The sequence below is a fragment of the Frieseomelitta varia genome, unplaced genomic scaffold (genome assembly GCF_011392965.1).
Source record: "Frieseomelitta varia isolate USP_RPSP 00005682 unplaced genomic scaffold, Fvar_1.2 scaffold_749, whole genome shotgun sequence".
Taxonomy (NCBI): domain Eukaryota; kingdom Metazoa; phylum Arthropoda; class Insecta; order Hymenoptera; family Apidae; genus Frieseomelitta; species Frieseomelitta varia.
The window spans coordinates 98385-113263 of NW_025110533.1; the positions used below are offsets into that span (position 1 = coordinate 98385).

Sequence of the window (14879 nt, forward strand, 5' to 3'; positions counted from 1 at the left end):
TAGCAACAAGAGTAGGGGAAGAGGGGGGAGGGGCGATGGAGGGTTGGAGGGGTTGAGAGGTAAGGAGAGCCAGGTGAGGAGCTGGTAATGCGCAAGAACTCCCAGGTATCGGGGCATCGGGCGACACTCTCCCGGGAGTCTTCGGAAAAGATCTGAGGTCCGACAATGAATACCTATTAAAACGGTGTGAACAATGCCCCGGGGCTGGGCCGTGGCTTCGCTCTCAGGATCGCTGGCCCCGGTAGCAACAAGAGCGCTAAGTAGAGGCCGGCCAACCTCTTGTGGCCCGCAGGTGATATACTGCGAGATCCGCGATATCGGGAACGTGGTTCTCTCGCTCTGTTCGACGGGTCCCCCGACACACAGCGCACAGCACACAGCACACACAGCGTAGCATAGCATAGCATAGCATGAACCGTCGTCGCGAGTGGCCGCGTGTTCTTCTCGCGCGTTCGCATTCCACGTTCCTCCGATCTTCCTCGCAGCCGCATTCGCATTCCCGGTCTCGCGCGCGCGCGCGCGCGCCCCGCGATCCGGATTCGTGTCCATTACCTTGCATACGAAAGCCGCGACCCACGCGTCCTTTCGTCCTCTCTTCTACCTCGCCTTACTTACTAGCCACCGCGAACAGGATCCGAGACTCGAATTGGGTAAGATCGAGGAACGAACGAATCAAAGTTGAAAGTAGAAAGCGACTTTTCGTAGAAGGATTTGTTTAAGGGAGATTTGTACGCAGGGAGAAATAACAGAAACTGTTCTTCGATGTTCTTTTCGCCGAATGCTGTGTAACTTAGCAGGATCGATCGATCCGAGGAGCAAAAATTCCAAATGACAAACGGAGATAAATCGATCGAAACGACGATCCTTTCCTCACAAATTTCAAGCGAAGGAGAGGAATCGAAGAAACGACAAGGAGAAAGCGTTTCAAGACAAGCGGTGTAAGAGAGAGAGAGAGAAGGTCGAAGAGGGGAGCGATCGTCCGTGGCCAGGTTCGCAGTACTTAGCGGCGTTAAATCGATAAAAGTGTAGAAGCCGCATTACGAAGGTTTCGTGTGGGCACACTTAGAGGCCGCGCGCACGTTCGTCGTGAGAGATTGGAGTTGCCTTCCTCGCGACTCCTCCAGAGACCGGGGTAGAAAGATAATGGACGGGAAGAAAGAGGAACGTCTACCCATTATTCCGCGGCGATTCTTCGATTGGCCCCCACCTGATTGCGATTGCAGATGAGATTGCACACCCGCGGCGCAGGAAGCCGCGCTCCTGCCGCCACCCGATGCAGTTGCATAACTGCTTTTGGCCCCTTTCTTCTTCTTTCCTATCTTTCTTCGACAGGCGTGTTTTCAATGAAAATCTGTCGAAAGATAATTTGAGAATCTTTCATGCAGGAATACAAGCACGTCGATTGTGTAGTTACGTTTCTTCCATCATCATTCACGATCTAAAGAAATTTATACGGGCGAGATCGTCACGTAATCTTTTGCGAGGAAGATTGAGGAATTTCTAGTATGACTTCGCGCGTTCATCAGAGTCTCCATTTCTCCCTTTAGAAATTCTTCCAAGTTGAAGATGACAGCTTCTTGCATTCTAATAAATTGGTTCTTAAGAGAGCAATTGCTGTTTCTTAAAATTATCACCCACTGAGGTATCGAATTATATTATTTTCAATTTACTGAAACTGCCGTTTTCAAATTTCTTCTCATTTACTAAAAATAAAACATCGTCGATCGTAAATTCTTTCTTCTAAACTCAACAGTTTAATCCTAATGATCTATAACTTGGGCATATCTCTTGCTCGTGCTCCACGGTTTCGCATCTAAACGCTGATGGCAATTTTTCTCCAATCTACAAGTTGTAATTTCCCCTTCTATCTCCGACAAGCGCCCTTGCTTTAAATGTCCACTATTTTTTTTTTCTTTTTTTAACAAATGCCGATAAGTAAAATAACCTTGAACACTGTAATCTTAAACAGTCACGCAATTGGGAACCACGGATTCAAAAAAAAAAAAAAAGAGAGAGAGACAGAAAAATTGGGTCACGTTGGCGCGAATTAATTTATTTCTGTCGTTCAATTGAACGGAATCGGTAGGGAAGGTAAAATCGAAACGAGAAGGAACGAGACCGAATCACCGTACCAGACGAAGTCAATTGAATTCCAACGAAAATCATCGACGTGATTCGATCACTGAGCAGAGCGTATCGTTATATAACAGGAACGGTAACTTTAAGCTGACCTAAAATTTAAAAATGTCATAGCTGCGCGGATATCTTGACTAATTATGAATAAGCAATGCAAATGGGTTGAGCAATGTTACGATTCCGCGTCACGAACGGATTATAAACTCTTCTTTGTGCAGAAATTACAACCTTCGGGCAAATGAGCGCCGCGAGTTTCTCGTAATAACCGGGGCTTATCTTTTTACGACGAATTTTCAGGCATATTGATTGGCAAAGCTCGCCCTACGTTCTACAGAGAACCGCTCGTTCCCCAGCTCGACTCGTTTTTCGTCTGTCCCGCGACAGAGTTCGGTTCAGGAATCGATATGGGAATTCTCGTTGACGTTTAACCACGTTTAACGTGATTTCGATCTTTCCCCCCTCCTTCGTAACTTTTTCCACGATTTATTGCCAACGAACGATTCACGTCGATCGCACTTCGTCTCGTTGAAATATTTATTCTCCCAAACGCGTAAATTTGTAGTTTCTCAGCAAAGAAGTTTAATTGACTCCTTGTGTCTTAGAATTTTGCAATTTTCAGGCAAGTGTTATCTATCGCGATTGTAACATTGTTCTAGATGTAAAACGTTGAAGCGTTATTTATAATTTACATTTATTGAACAATTTACAATTTCAATTTGAAGAATTTAAATTTGAATTTCAATTGAAAAGCAACGTGCCGAATCCCTTCGACAAGAGATTAACATAAGTACCTTTTTTTTTTATTATTTAAAAAAAAAATAGATACTTAAAAAAATCTCTAATTCTATATCAAGTGCTATAATTAATTCAGATAAAAATAGATACTTAAAAGATACTAAAATAGATACTTAAAAAATCTCTAATTTTATATCAAGTGCTATAATTAATTCAGCTGGAGTCAAATTAAAAATGTTATAACATAAGAATTAATATCTCAATAAATCTCAATATCAATGATTCGGATCGTCGACGACCGATTATCGATGATCAAAGAAATTTCGATCGTTGTTAAAAATTCGTGCGCACCCTCGCCGCACATTTCAAGTTCGTTAGAAACGTACAAAAAAAAAAAAAAAAAAAATAAAAACCCGCAAAAATCCAGACGTGACGTTAACACGAAGGGATATCCGAAAGATATCCGCCGAAATCGAAAAGCAAAGAAAACGTACGCGAACGCATACGCGTTTGCATGCGTATCGTCGACCACTTTCCCCGCGCAAGGTTTGCACAATGCGACGTGGATCCAACAATAGCCGGCCGTGGATCGCACAATGGTTGCCGAGGAAACGCAGAAGTTCGACGGAGAACAGACGAATTGCAAGGATCGCGGAAGAACAGCGGCCATTGTTTTTGAATCTTATTGTTCCCCTCGGAGACAGGGTAACGACAGCATCGCGTGCTCGCTATGGCCGTATACCGCGAATAGGATGCTAATGCTCCTGGATGAGCAACGATGTTAAGCGAGAGAGCAGCTAGAGAGATATAGAGAAATCTATTTATTCGTTCGCCATCTTGCTTCGCGAGATCCGCGATTTCCTCGCGTTAATTAATAGTCCAAGTATCAACATCTTGATCGTCTTAATGGAATTTTCGTTCCTCCCCGTTGGGGACGGTTTATCATATTCATGAGTGAAATTGAGATTTATGCGGGAGGATTGACGCGGATTGATGGATCTGGAGAGACAGTTACCTTGAAAGTAGCTCTTCGTTCGAAGATAGCTGACGCTGAGTCGGAGGATGCTGAGCCGGTCCAGCTTGCTGAGAATGTTCTGCTCGAATGGGAGTAACGACGCCAGCGTGTCCAATTCGGCGTTCAATCGCTCGCGATGCCGCTTGCTCGGATTCGACTTGGTCACCCCGTCCTTTTGCGGTGGTTTCAAACTGCAACGGAAAGAGACAGAGTTATGTTGGCAGAGTTTATCAAAACTGATCGATTTTTACCAAATTCATTTATATTTATTTTTATCGAAGATCTTCTCCATCTTCTTCAATCAGCTATGCGAACGAAATATTCTAAAAGTCGAAATCACTGATATAAAATAGAAAAAAAAAAAAATGTATCGTATCGATGGTCGAACTAATAATAGAAAATGGCTGAATTCCTTCCAACAATTTCGCATCAGATTTTTAAAAAGACACGTCCTGGTACAAGTCACGCGAAATAGAAAACGATTGCTGAAGTATCATTGAAGGACACGTCATCGAAGATTTCCACGATAGAAAAGGAAAGGGGGAAAGAAAAGAGAAAAAGTGACGTCGATTTAATTAGCCAGGGCAAGAGGAGATAATCGCGTTGCCTGCGGTGTTCGCGTTCGACTGGATGCAGAAATTCCTTCGGCCACCTTCGAGATTCGAACAACAGGCGGCCTACGAGCGAAGGATCTTGATAATTAAAGGCGACCACTATCCGAAGGTTGATTGACACGAGAGGAAAGCCAGCGGACCGATATGCCCACTCAACAGTCCCGGAATTCTCCGGGATAAGTATAGTTATTACAAAGTACTTCTTCCATCTGCGCTCACTGCCAATTTCTTTCTCTCGTTTCCCTTTCGTTCCGTCTGCGCGTATCCTTTCCTGCTTTCCTCTCTTTCTCTTTCGTCGGGTTTGTCCGTGCATAGCCGAGTATAAGATGCATAAATTGTTCGACGATTATGACAAGTGGAAGCTGACTACCATGCGGTGGCCTGAGTTCTCCAACGGCGTAACCACGGACATGTACCTTCTTCTGCAAAAATATCTTGCTGATTGATCCAGATCAAAGGATACGTGAATGTTTCTGAATTCATGCATTTTGGGAATTTCAAAAAGTTGATACGTCATACTTTGCTTCTCTTAAAACCATACAACTTTCGTGTTGAACAATTTTTCATTAGACGGAGATTTTTCATTCGGGTGTGCAAGTTCCGTGAATCACTCTATTATAATGCATGATACGTTTAAAGTAGAATGCATGTCCGAGACACGACGATGTAATTACAATAAAAATTTTCTGCATTACATTTACAAATATTATTTTCTAATTCACCTTCTTAAATGGAAGAGCGTGCATTTCGCTTGAGAAGAAGAAACAAACCTCGACGCCAATGACCAGACACGTATGCAAAATCGAGCGTTACGAATCGAGTACAAATTATTTGTTTAATTGAACCGTTTACCGTGGAACTGGGACCCCATGCCGCACGGCTGAGTGCAGAATCCCCATCAAAGACATGGCACCGCCTATGATTTTCTTAGTAATAATCAGACTGCGAATATTTGTACAAATATTATAATTTGTTATAATCTACAAATTCAATTACAAATATCATACACGCACAAAATAATAAATTTATAATAGAGTAAATTTAAATATCGACTAAACCAATTTTTAAAAACATTAATTTTTCCTCAATTCTCAGCGAAATTTTTCTAGTAAAACGACGATACTGCATTATTTATTTATTTATTATACACAATCCTCTTGTTCTGCGGCTTAAGGATGTCTTTGCAAATTCTACATATACTTGTATATACTAATATGATATTCAAACTATCTTAAATGTTAAACTTCAGCTACAAATCATAAATTTCCTTAACACTAAAACACTCTAAACTCTAAACAATGAACAATTGTTAGATCTATCTTATAGATCTATTATAATCGCGACATCTCGTATCGTTTGACTGTACAACTAGTATGTATGTGATATACGTGTATGTGTATGTATTATTTATATAAGCAGCTCGAATTAATATTGTCAACGTTCATCTTTGCAATAAAAGTCCGCTAAGTAAAATTGTTATTCCTAAGTAATTATTACCTCATTAATTATTATAAAGTCACACTGCTCTACGCGCTTCAACAACGATAAACTCAGTGATAGATTTTGTCGTGTCCAAGTCCATCGAAAAGTGCGAGCTTCCTCTCTAAGGTAACGCGCGAATCGCAGGCAAAACGCATCCGCTCGGGAGGAAAGGGGGCAACGATGGCGAAGAAAGAAGCAAAGGGGGCAAGAACGACGGAGGGAAAAACGGCGATGGCCTTAATTAAAATGCTTAGGGGTTAGAAAGCGTGATGAATGAGATTGCCGTCCATGTAGGAGGCGGCCGATGCCTGCGAGAGTTCGCGCGGCAGCACCGAGAGAAGAACTCTATTAATTATTAGATGACACCGAATCCATTATCCGGGACGAGGAACGGACGGAGGTCCTCGGAGGAATAGTCTCATTCAGATACCATCAGGGCCCAAAGGCCGGCCTTTTGTTCTTTCGTTGGCTGATCGCGCGTTCCCCGGCGTGCAAAACACGGTTAATTATTGGGACGAGGACAGGAGAGGAAAGGAGTGCCACGTGGACGTTGCCTTTTCCCTCCTTCATTCACTATTTCTTTCCCCTTATCTTCTCTAGTCACATTTTTCTCTAATTTTTTTTTTTTTTTTTTTTTTTGTCACTAACGCTACACGCGAGAACAAAATTCCAAAGAACTTAAATTCCTAGCAGAAATTTAATTCTCCAGTTGACCCAGTAAAGAGCAAACCTCACAAACTTGAATCTTCAGAGGGAATTCCGATCTGCCGAGCCGAAAGTAAAAAGGCGAAAGTTGATAACATTGAGTCTCTCTAATGGTCTGAAATCAGGAGGGAAAGACTTGCAAATTGCGGCGCAGCTTCGTGGAATCCTTCACGCATGAACTGACCGGCAAGAAATAAAGTAACGATCTACGGGGCTTACTAATTGCCGGGAGAATTACGAACTGTGTACGTACCTTGATAGTCGGCTGTTGTGGTAAACGTAATTAAAATAATCGCCAGATGGTGGCTAACCGTTGTGAGAACCGCTGTGGTCCAAATTTAGTAACGACCAGCAGCTTGGCGACTATAATTCAATTTTAATGGCAGCCTTTACCTACGGGAGTTACGAATAAGCTGATTAACCGGGGATGGTTAATCGTTGCAAACGAAACAAATTTCGCGCTAACTTTCGTCCGTCGTTCGAAAACTATTTCTGGGGGAAAATGTTCATTCGGATACGCGTAATAAAATGTCGTTCAAGACCAACGAGTTTAACAAATCTCACCAATCGTAAAAATTAACGAATTTTATCACCGTGATAAATTTATCGATAAATTCGCGAACGAATCGTAGATAAATTGCAAAGTGGTCAGAACGAGAGACGAATGAAGGACAATTACGTTCATTGTCACATCGGTTTCGTCCTCCGGCGAATTTGCAGTTTCAGGACGCAATGAAAATGTTGTTTTCTGCCGCGCAAATTGCACGGTTCACGATTTGCTTTCTTCCCACGGTACGGCAGAACAAAAGTCGGTTACGTAAACGCGTGTCACATTCATCGGTTCCGTCTGCGACATTGTTTCGCGAAATCTATAATTTATTTTTCTCATTTTTGCCTCTCGTTTCGTTCGTTATGCATTCCGTCATCGTGACATGCCGATCCAATCGTCAACTGCTCGTATTACGACGTGTATCGAATATATCCGAGATTCTATCGAATGAAAACTGTTAGCGTTAGTTTTTTTTTTGAAACTAAACTGGATTGTAAAGGAATGTAAAGGTGCGAAAATACATAAAACTTTCGAGTGAATTCACGTTTCTAGCAATGTAATCGAAAGAAAAAGAATGATTTCACGTAGCGCCAAATGTTACAGAAATCACTATATTTTTATTCAATTTCGCCGAAATTGAATTATTTCTGGATTGATTTATTGAAGAAACGAAATTTTTCAGGCAAACCTAAAGCTACCTGACGCGACGCGCGCATTCAAGGAACTCGCCAAGGTTACAATCGCGAACGACTACGTGCAATTTTGATGACACTAATTGCAATCGTTAAGACTAACGACGTTCTGCTAAAACCTGGTCGAAACGTCTTTCAATGACGAGAGGATGTTTCCGGCAAAGAATTGATTTTATCATTGATTAAATATTATTAAACAAACAAACGTTATTACTGCTTTCAATGCTTGTGCAAACCGTCAAAGTCCATCGAAGTGATTTTACGAACGCAAACGAATCTAGAGAATATTCATATTTCACCGGGTGATAAAGCGACAAGTAATTCGATTTTTTTCGAACAACCCTCTCGCCAGCCGAACCTAACCGATTGCGTAGATGCGTGTCGACTCTACGAACCGTAACACGGTTACGCACTCGAAATGTGCGCGCATACTTCAAGCCGCTGTTTAATGGCCGGCTGCGTTATCGCGATCGTTACCCTAAGGCTCTATAGCAATTTTCCATCCCTCTCCTCGCTGGCAGCCTTGCTTTCGATCGCGTTTCCCTGGAGAGGAACCTTCGAACGTTACGTTCGGGGAACCACGATTCTGAGTAGCTTCTGAGGATTTTCTCGAAGTAGTGGAGAAAATCATCACTTTGAAAAGGAAAGAAATTTCTGTGGGAACTTCTGTGTTGCGTTGCTTGGTTCGGGAGAAGGTGAGGGGGAAGGACAAATAGAAACGAGACCCAGGTTTGATTAGAATTAAATAACGCGAATCAAAAGTGGCGCGATCTGACGGGGCCAACACGCTATCCTCGAATCCATCAACCCTACGAATCTCCCTTTGGATTACTCTAACCCCGAACTGTGGTCACTTTTCGGCAAATGCTCCACGTGCCCTCGAAATCGACGCAAACGGGAAACGTGGTCAAGTGAACGCAGTGTTCGAGGCTACTCTAGCCTTATCTCCAGTGGTGATTGGAATTAGGGAACTGTTTAGTCAGAGAAGCGTAAGAAGAATGATCTTTAAACATATCTAATGCGCGCAATTTAAAAAATTTTCCAATTTTTAAACATACTGAAAATATTTCGTGAATCACACGAATCGTTCGAAGGTAACTTCAAATTTCAGAAATTCTTCACCCCCAAAGTCCACAGCTAAACTAAATTATAATATAGCCCAAGCCTCTCAACTCGAAAGAAAAAGACCAATTTGGAGCATCGTCTGATCGCCAAGGAAGAGACCGTTTCGCCAAAAGTTCGCCATTTTCGCCCCAACTCCGATAAATCTCCGTAACCCAGCGATGCATCCACCCTTTATTCGACCCAACAATGTCTGCGTATCTCTTATTTCTGTCCCTTTCTCTTGGCCATTTAATGGCTCGTCGCATCAAAGCTCGGTTGCTTCGTTCACGTCCTCCGCAAAGAGCAAAGAGCAGAGAGAGAGAAAGAGAGAGAGAGAGAGAGGCCAGGCCAAGAGCAGGTAGAAAAGGGGGTTGATCGTTCGAATGGAACGGGGAGAGACGGCGCAGGCGCCAAGGGTGGGTCCACTATGGATTTTCGAGGGTAGAGAACGCTCTACCAGTGAAGTTCCGGGGTGGCCAGACAGTATGGGACAGCAATGGAGGCACCCGCCGCGCGAGGGATGCTAGCCTGCTTCCTGGGATGGTGATATACACGGTTGGACGGCGAACGGGGATGGGGGTGGTGTCTAGGAATGCCTGGCATCGACCTTGAACCGAACAGTAAGCCTCTCAGGGCTCGATTTCCTCCCTGGGGGTTGAACGACGAAACACAATTCGATTTCTTTGGGATTGATGTAGCGCGAAGGGGTTGTTTCTTTCTCCCCTCGAGCGTGGAGGGCGAAGAGGGCAGTTACTTATAAATGGCGGATATAAATTTGGGACTTAATATCGCGATATAGAAGTTTCTAAGGAGTGAATTGCAGAAAATGATGATAAATAGCGATATAATTCATGTTTGAACTTATATTTTTGTGAACTGAAGAAATGGAAGAAGTTGAGGATTCTTTTTTTATATTTTGAGTGTCTCGTATTTTTAGCTTGTCCACGAATACGCACGAACATCGTCTGTTAATAATTAATTGCTCGAGCACGACGTTGTTCCTCGATACACGACGAAGGTGTTGATTCGTTAAGTATAATTTAAAACAATCAATCACCGTCGTTTCTAGTTCATAAAATATAATTTCACGTTCATTACTATACTTTTCTCCATCATAAAAACTTATCAGATCGATGAACTATGAGGTTCAATTGCGAGTTCAAATTTGCCAAATTATTACTTGCGTCGCCGTAAACGTTCAAACTTGCCGATCACAGTCGCTGAATTTTCTCGACGTTAATAACAAGGCGAACGATTTGTACTCACGTATGAAAGGTAAAAGAGGCTGTAACTCTTCAACGGCCGGACGTAAATTTGGGATTAAGAGTTATCTTCAAGGTGAATGAATTATAAAAGTTAATAATACGCCGAGCAATTAATCAGAAGTTGTCGTCGACTACTAGCATTTCATCGTCATTTATTAATTACGTTTCACGTGGCCGGCTTCTCGAAAATCGATCTTATCGAGACAGATCTCGCGGAACGATAAGTGAGTATCGGTCACGTGGCCAGAGGAATTACGGTTCACAGCCGCGTTGCAGATAACGATTCAGCCGGCTGCTGCTAAGCGATAATCGCGTTTTAATGGGAAAATGAAAAATTCGCTCCGCAGAATTCGCCAGAAACGACGCCACTCCTCTTTTTTCATAACTACGGGGAATTAGGATTCTCGGAGAGTATTCGTCATGCTTTTCCGAGTTTATTCGATTTCATCTCTCGATTTCAGATTCAACAACTTTATTTGAATTGGGAAACAAAAATTGCTGATTCTCAGTCAATCGATCCCCGAGTTTCTTAGAATTTTAAACTCCACTTTTCGACTTTAAACTACCGTGTAATCTGAATTCCTTGGAATTCTTACCTCAACTTCTTCGGTATTCGAGTGTTTCAACTTTGTTCTTTAACAGTTAGCGTTATAGTAAATTTGTAACCCTTTTTTTTTCACTAATTCTAAATTTATGACTTCGAAAAAAATTGTCTGTTTGAGAATTAATTTTGCAGATTTCGTACGTGTTACTTTTGTAGGTGTCTCTAGAAATTCTAAAATATCATTTCTCACAAATTTTTAAAATTTAAAAATCGCCATCTGATCTTCCACTTTCTGAATTTCTTCAAATCCTAAGATCTAACTTCGTTCGCGTGAAAATTCATTAAAAATTTCTCGTAATGTCTAGAGACCTTAGAAAAATTAGTAGGAAATTAGTAGAATTTGAGCGCTGTTCTTCGCTGCGTTTTTTTATTCTTTCGGGAGAGAAGATTTTTTTTTTTAAACGGCGCCCGCGAAACGAAATTTACTGGCGGCCACGCAACGAATTCGCCGGGAGGTTCGAAACGAGCGGAAGTGCATTCGCCTGTCAACGTGGTATTTCGTAAGCGGCGAGCAGAAAGAGCGCGCCGCTGATGCCGGCCGGAGCGACTTTCGACATCCTGTGGCGAATAATCGACCATATGTCGGCCGATGCCAGAATTAGTGGTCTTCGTCAAAGAGGCATTCTCCACAGCGAAAATGCAAATGCAGCTGTTAAGCTGCTTTCGCGGTCGCCAGTTTTACCTCACGCGTCATTCTCCATCGTGTGGACGTCGAAACTGTTCTATCGCTGGCACTGCTTCCCTTTTTCTTCCGAACACGCCTGTTTCACTTCTCCTATGAGAAATCTCGTTCAATTTCAGTTCAACATCACATTATTACCTAATAACTGAAAAATAATCACGTTCGAACAACACACGACTAACGGAAGATGTAATTGTTGATATATAGGTGCCAAAAGTGGCCAAAAGGTTAGCGAAACTTTTCCAAAAAAAAAAAAAAAAAAGAAACTACGCAATTGATCATTTTAATCAACGTACAATTGTTAATTAAATATTCTCTCGCCAAGTACACTGCTCGCACAATCCCCCCCCCCCGATGAAAAATCGCGGTCTCGCGCGTTTTCCAAGCGGCGAGAAAACGGTGCCAGAAATGGACGAGATGGCCGATGCTAACGGGAGCAGAAAGGATCGGTGTACGTGCGCGGCGCATTTAGCGAGCTTAACAAACGTCTCGGTCACCGTCGGTTAGCATTACACGGACGCGAGCCGGCGTTCAACCAGAGCGTCGCGAGAAACGCCGTTTCCTTCATCACCGTCGCGAATTAATTACCGCGATCGTTGCCGGATTAATTACCGACGCCGGTTGCTATCGGCCAGCCGCGTATCGAGAGCCACGCAGCGAGAACCACCGCTTCTTCTTCTGTTTTCTTTCCTTTCTCTCTCTCTCTCTCTCTCTCTCTCTCTCTCTCTCTCCCTCTCTCTCTCTCTCTCTCTCTCTCGCGGCGCACGCGATTCGCCGAGTAAACACGGCGCGGCGCCGCGGGCCCGATCTGCCAGTCTCCAGCTTTTTGCTCGAGCAAGTCCAGCGAAATCTGTTGCCGCAGACGCTGTTTTGCCTTCATTTACAGCCCCCTCCGACGACGACACGTCTCGCTGGATACGTCCGGGTGAAATTGATTGATTGAAAGAAAAAAAGGGTGTTGCTCGGATCTTTGACTCCGCAATGCAACAACAGTGTTTGCCGTTTGGTAAGTCAGCCTCACTTTTTCCCTGCGAATTTCTCCGTTTCGTTGAACGAGTCCCCGACCTGTTAACGCAACGATTCATTTATCAAATTTTTTTTCTTTTTTGATTGATTCGTTACACAGCGTTCTGCTTTTTAATAGCCGCACAGGGGAAAATTTCGTTGCTGTTTCTTGGCATTTCCTGGATTTTGAGATTTTACGAAATTCGAGGTAGTTGGCTCTCGGCTATTGGGAAACAAATTGTTTACAGTTTATTCCAAGACAGTGGAACGAACGAACGAACACGTACTTATTCGGTTTGTTACAAATATATATAGTTACTGACAACTGAAGACAATCGACTATTCTAATAGATGCGTCAGTCATTAATCTTCGTACGCTTTGGATCCCAGCCCGTTGTACGTAAGTGTATCTCCGTGTGAATCGCCTCGAACGATCTAATCGCGGAAGATCGCTTGCATATCTGCCGGATAAGAATTACACACTGTTACCACGCAATTTAAGACACATCAGGGACAAGGATCAAAGGATCCCGCTCCAGCATCTTACAATCATTATCACACGATACAAGATTCACTCTAAAGATTTGTGCGTGATCGAAGAAGGAAGAGACATCCGAAAGCTGAGGGGAAATTTTTGAAGATTCTCGAATACAAAACTCGCTTGGGGCTCGCGTTTCGCTCGTTTCGCGTTAGTGTTACAGTAGGAACGAGCCTACTCGGTGATTCCGTGCCCGGCTATGTAGAGCGCGTAACTGGCGTGACAAACGGAATTATTATGCGAGGACGAACACCTCGCCGGGATGCACCACGACTGCCGGAACTAATTGAGTGTACGAGCTGAGACAGTTTTTCGAGTACCGACCGGGGATTATTCCGTCTCGGATCGCGAGAACGGGGCCCCGTGAAATTGCGTTTCGCGGAATCGTCGCAGCTGCTCGGAAGGAAGTCCCTTCGCAAGTCCTCGCGAGCCGCTCTCGTTTCACTTCTGCTCACTTCTGAAATATTCCAAAGATGGTCGAACGAGAAACAACGTCGCAACAACACGACTAAATTGGGAATTTGTGGTGGCGGAAAGATCAACGTGAATATTTCAATTTGGAGAAGTAAAATTCATTCGCAGCCCTTGAGAGAAGCCAAAGGCAAATTCTCTTCACCGAACATCTCAAAACCAGAATTTCCCGAAGTTACAGATATCGCATTACAATCAAAGCTAAGTCAGTCGCTCTCTTTCCAGGTTCTTTTCTTCCTTTCTGGCAAGTTAAAAAATTCAAGCCAAAGAAAAAGAAAGAGAAAGAGAGAGAGAGAGAGAGAGAGAGAGAGAGAGAGAGAGAGAGAGAGAGAGAAAGAAGTCAGTCGGTATAATTGGAGAATTCCAAGTTGTCCGTCGCCGTGGAACCGAAAAGTCCGGTCATGTAGCCTTAATTCCAGAAAAGCACAGCGAAACGACCACGAGGACTATAAACAATTTAATTAACCAAGCCGGGGGCCCCCTCGGCTGGAAGTGGAAGAAGCAGCGTTCGTAGCGTACGCGCGGGCCAGGCCACCGCATAAATCAAAGCTCCTTTATTTGCCTGGTTCGACTATTAATGAAGCACGGGTCCGTCGGCTGTTGGAGCAGCGACGGACGACGACTAAATTAAATGAACATCTAAATCGTCGAATACCCGGCCACCACAAATCTCTCCGGCTGCCGAAAACGCAACGGGTGCAAAAGTCGTCGGTAAGGGTTGGGAGGGGAAGAGGAAGCTCTCTCTCTCTCTCTCTCTCTTTCTCTCTTTTCGTTGGACAACTAGCGTCGAGGGCCAACTCGGGCAGAGCGCTGCGCCGCGCCGCGCCGCCATAAATTTCTCCGCTGAATTCGAAATTCGCCGCCTCGCCGAGGCCCCTGTGCACGATCACGCGAACAGAGGAGGTAATGTCGATGTCCGAGTGATCGCTCGGCGATCTCGCGGCTGCGTGGGACGCCCGCCAGATCCCGATGCGTGGAGATTTCGAAACCGAATCGCCGAACGATCTCCTTACCCCCCCTGCGACGCCGCGCGACACAACTGGAGATTCAGAGATTCGGCAGAGACGCCTAGGAACTTCTAGAGAAGAGATTCGAATGATTTTTCTACTACTCGAGAAGACTGGAAAATATCTGTGACTCTGTAGCGTCGTAGGTTACTGTGGTTGTTGTTGTTATTACGTCTTTTGTTGCGTTTAGTTACGACAGATATATAGCGAAGAAATGAAAGAAATGTGATGAGAAGAAACGGAGTCGATTTGAGTTGTGATTGAGTATTTTTGA

At 43.7% G+C, this 14879-nt stretch overlaps 1 protein-coding gene across 1 annotated transcript in view; it reads right to left on the minus strand.

The window, feature by feature from the left end:
* LOC122535629 (aryl hydrocarbon receptor protein 1) overlaps positions 1 to 14879 on the minus strand; it is a 163124-nt gene that overhangs the window by 98152 nt on the left and 50093 nt on the right. Inside the window, exon 2 of the mRNA XM_043667331.1 lies at positions 3887 to 4077. Coding sequence (XP_043523266.1) covers positions 3887 to 4077 — 191 coding nt within the window. The remainder of the gene's footprint in view (positions 1 to 3886; positions 4078 to 14879) is intronic.